Source organism: Mercurialis annua, linkage group LG4 (assembly GCF_937616625.2).
Source record: "Mercurialis annua linkage group LG4, ddMerAnnu1.2, whole genome shotgun sequence".
Taxonomy (NCBI): domain Eukaryota; kingdom Viridiplantae; phylum Streptophyta; class Magnoliopsida; order Malpighiales; family Euphorbiaceae; genus Mercurialis; species Mercurialis annua.
Window position 1 is genome coordinate 24,205,890 of NC_065573.1, and position 3,663 is coordinate 24,209,552.

The window sequence follows — 3,663 nt, forward strand, 5'->3', positions numbered from 1 at the left end:
CAACTGCAAGAAACAGTCGTGTCATGTTTAATTAGCGACGGAAAATCCGTCGCTAAAGTTAAACCAGGTAGTCGCTAAATTACCTATTTTTGGCAAAATTTTATTTTTTTACGGCTTATTTTCATATTTTTTTCTGTTATTCGTTACACCTGTTAAATATACCATTCAAATACATAAGAAACAATAAATATATATAACCAAATCCGTAATATATATATATATATATAAACGTCAAAAAGCATACAAAAAACATTAATATTAAAGTATACGAACAAAAAACATAAATATGTCCAAGTGTATCAGAAGCCTACTCTAAACTGGTGGTGTCATCAGCAGGAGGGGGTGGGGGTGGTGGGAACTGCGGGCGTAACTCGGGTGGGAGTGTAGTCATCAGCCGCGCAAGCTCAGTACGGATCCGCTCGTCGAAACCCGCCTCCACACTACGGATCCGCTGCTCGACCCGCTCTTCGAAACCCGCCTCCACAGTACGAATCCGCTGCTCGAGCCGCTCCTCAACCTCCCTAGCAATACGCTGCTCTATGTCCTCAGTACTAACGTTCCCCTGCTGGGATGATCCGCCGCGGCGCAATCGGCTAGCGCTGCTCTGGCCGATGTAGGATGCTGAAGCCGATCCAATACCGTAGACTCGCTGCTTCTTGACTGCCTCGAGAGACAAAAACAGCTCGTTCTCGTCGATCGGCTCTGGAGTCGACGAACTCCCTTCTCCAGCTGCCTGAGACTGTGTTGCTGCAGCAAGCTCTGCCTGAAAACGGTCCTGAGATTTAAAAAATACAAATTTTTAAATTAGTTAAACCTACATTTCTAACTAAAATTGGGCAGCATTTTGTCTATAATTTGATCATCACCCATTTTTCAGGGACATCCTGCAAAAACTACAGACACTCTGTTCAACTATAAGTAACAGCAATCACAACACCCACAACAAACACGTAAACATCCTATAAACAACGTCTATATAATTAAAGTTATATATAAGTCATATTAAACAGTCACTTAATGTTAAATAAACTTACATTTTTATCCTTTGATCTCTTGTCAACAAAGACAGTCCGATCTGCTTTGGTCAGGTGCAACCGTACATGCAACTCAGCCAAAGTGGGCTCTCGACCAAGCTCCTCAGTCTATTATATGAAATGAACAAATTAATTAATAGATAAACAAAATATTTAACACGATTATTAATATTAAAAACATACCATAACTGTCTTATGCCTCGTAGCCGATCGCGATCCTGCGGTATGTCGAACAGGTCCGGTGCCAGCTCCGGACGGCTCACTCATCCGATTAGCTCGTGCTATATCGGACTTTTTCTTAGCCTCAGCAGTATCCCAGTCCCGCTTCCATGACGCCCAAGTATCAGCACTAACACTGCCCTCTTTTTTATCCGGCTTCATGTTGTGGAGAGTATCTTTATACCGATTGCCCGCATGTCGGTAGAAGACCCCTCTAATCAGATCCTCAGGGTAGGTCGGGTCCCAGCAAAAACCCTTCTGCAAACCATTAAAAAATAAATATAATTAGAAATCAAAAAGAAAGTTAAACATATATTTAAAATTTTAAATATTTAACAACCTTGAACTCCTCGAAGTAGAAGCCCTTATGCTCTGCTGTAATCTTCTTCCACGAGGAACCCTCAGCAAACCATCTAGATCGGAAAATGGGCAAAATCGCCCTAGATGCTGTCCCGCTGTCGTTCCTGCTATCCAGTAATTTTTCTCTGCACATTACAAAAAACACTTAGTTTTCACATTTTTTAAATTAAATTATTTTTTAAAAAAAAGTTGTCAATCATACCTTGCAGCATCTGGTGTAACTCTAACCCTCCCAGTCTCGTCCGTCGCTGGTGGCTGGCCCTGTGGTTGCGGCTGTCTCGCCGCTCTCCGCGGCGCAGGTCTAGCAGCTAGCACCTGCTGCTCAGCCCCGGGATCCGAGTCCTCAGGGGCATCCTGCTCTGGGTCGCCGCGTCCACGTCCGCGTCCCTGAACTGTATCCCTACCGCGGCCTCGGCCGGCAGAAGAACCACCTGAACCTCTCATATCTGCAAAAAAGATTACAAAAAAATATTCGACAAAAAATAAACAAACACAACTATTATAAAAACCATAACACATAATTTATTAACAAAATAAAGTTACCACATCAACAAATGTAAATAAAAGTCAAAATTCTACATAAATGACACTTAAACGAATCATGCAATTTCTATATTATCTGCCGCTACAATGTCTTCATCGTCTGACGAAGATGGTGGATAATCATCTTCCGTCTCCACTAATGGAGGGTTGTGTAATGCAGCCTCGTCCGCCTCGCCATTCGGATCAACTAAATTTGTCGGTTCTTCATTTGTTATGACATCGAGCAGATGATCTGCACTATCATCTTGGAAAGCTGGAACAGTTGTTGCAGGCATGTCTATCTCAGAGCGAGCTTTTATCTTGCATACTGCCCACCAGTCTTTTTTGTCTCGCCTTTTGCTAGGATAAGGTAAGTAATGTACTTGATCGGACTGTTCAGCTAAAATGAAGGGTTCATATTTGTTGTACCTCTTTCTGTGATTAACATCCACTATGTTATACCGAGGATGGGCTAACATACCAACTTTTTTCGTAGGATCAAACCAATTACATTTAAATAAGACCGTCCTTTTTATCGGTAGAGCTGGATACTCTAACTCGATAATGTCAGTCAACACTCCATAAAAGTCGCTTTCAGCCGGACCGTAGAGTGATCCTTTTACACAAACTCCGCTATTCATTGTAACCCGATCCTCCCCATATTCTTCAGTATTGAATTTAAACCCGTTCACACAATACCCCTTGAATGTTTTGACAGATCTAAGCGGTCCTTCTGCAAGACTTAGAATATAGGGATTGGTACAGACAGTTTGGTCTTTCACCTGTAGCACAATTATTTATACGGATCAACACGATAATATATACAACTACGACGATAAAACAACATAAATACTTACATATTGCTCGAACCAAAAGGCGAATTCACTCTCCAACTTGACTACAACTTCGGTCTGTGTGATTTCGGGGTTGATTTCATACAACTCGCCTTCAAAAACTCTATTTACAAGAATACGAGCGAATTAAGACAAATTGTATAAAATTCTTCAATATTGAACTTAAATGTGGATATGAAGACATACTCTCTGAAAGGTTCGATTTCAGTGCAATTCAGAAGGATATAGCTTCGGGCAGCATTATATTCAGCATCATCCAGATATCTGTTCCGAGAAGCACCTATAGGTCGCCCTTTCGGTTTGAAAATGGATAATCTGTCGACATCATCATCAACGTCCATTTCGCAAACTTCATTTCTTTGCATCCGACACGGTAGCATCGGATCACCATCCTTGAAATAGAAAGATGCAAATTTCGCTGTTTCCTCTAATAAATATCCGCTGCTGATGCTTCCTTCCACTCTGCCTTTATTCGAGACCTTATTTTTGAGTTTTCTCAGGTATCTGCATAATCAAATAATTAGTTCATGCATGTACCAACCACTCGATCGATGAAATAGAACTGTAGATGTAGTACCTTTCAAACGGATACATCCAACGATACTGAACAGGTCCTGCCATCATAGCTTCGTATGGAAGGTGTACCGGGAGATGTTCCATCGAATTAAAAAAAC

At 41.4% G+C, this 3,663-nt stretch overlaps 2 protein-coding genes across 2 annotated transcripts; both read right to left on the reverse strand.

Annotated features, from left to right (window-relative positions):
* Positions 1-256: 256 nt before the first annotated feature.
* On the reverse strand, positions 257-2,057 carry LOC126676458 (uncharacterized). Its single transcript, XM_050370667.2, has 5 exons — positions 1,816-2,057; positions 1,594-1,738; positions 1,218-1,511; positions 1,035-1,142; positions 257-775 (listed from the first exon to the last, which is right to left on the reverse strand). The coding sequence occupies exons 1-5, from the start codon at positions 2,055-2,057 to the stop codon at positions 308-310; spliced, it is 1,257 nt and encodes a 418-aa protein (XP_050226624.1). The 3' UTR covers positions 257-307.
* A 61-nt stretch (positions 2,058-2,118) lies between these two features.
* On the reverse strand, positions 2,119-3,353 carry LOC126676459 (uncharacterized). Its single transcript, XM_050370668.1, has 3 exons — positions 3,176-3,353; positions 2,993-3,092; positions 2,119-2,917 (listed from the first exon to the last, which is right to left on the reverse strand). The coding sequence occupies exons 1-3, from the start codon at positions 3,328-3,330 to the stop codon at positions 2,213-2,215; spliced, it is 960 nt and encodes a 319-aa protein (XP_050226625.1). The 5' UTR covers positions 3,331-3,353; the 3' UTR covers positions 2,119-2,212.
* Positions 3,354-3,663: the final 310 nt, after the last annotated feature.

Excerpts from the sequence above, each read along its gene's own strand:
- LOC126676458 (XM_050370667.2), bottom strand. The coding sequence starts at position 2,057 with ATGAGAGGTTCAGGTGGTTCTTCTGCCGGCCGAGGCCGCGGTAGGGAT. Across the intron at positions 1,512-1,593 it reads TCTACTTCGAGGAGTTCAAG|AAGGGTTTTTGCTGGGACCC; the intron begins GTTGTTAAATAT and ends AATGGTTTGCAG. Across the intron at positions 1,143-1,217 it reads CGAGGCATAAGACAGTTATG|ACTGAGGAGCTTGGTCGAGA; the intron begins GTATGTTTTTAA and ends TTCATATAATAG.
- LOC126676459 (XM_050370668.1), bottom strand. The coding sequence starts at position 3,330 with ATGGACGTTGATGATGATGTCGACAGATTATCCATTTTCAAACCGAAA. Across the intron at positions 3,093-3,175 it reads GAAATCGAACCTTTCAGAGA|AGTTTTTGAAGGCGAGTTGT; the intron begins GTATGTCTTCAT and ends TCTTGTAAATAG. Across the intron at positions 2,918-2,992 it reads CCTTTTGGTTCGAGCAATAT|GTGAAAGACCAAACTGTCTG; the intron begins GTAAGTATTTAT and ends ATTGTGCTACAG.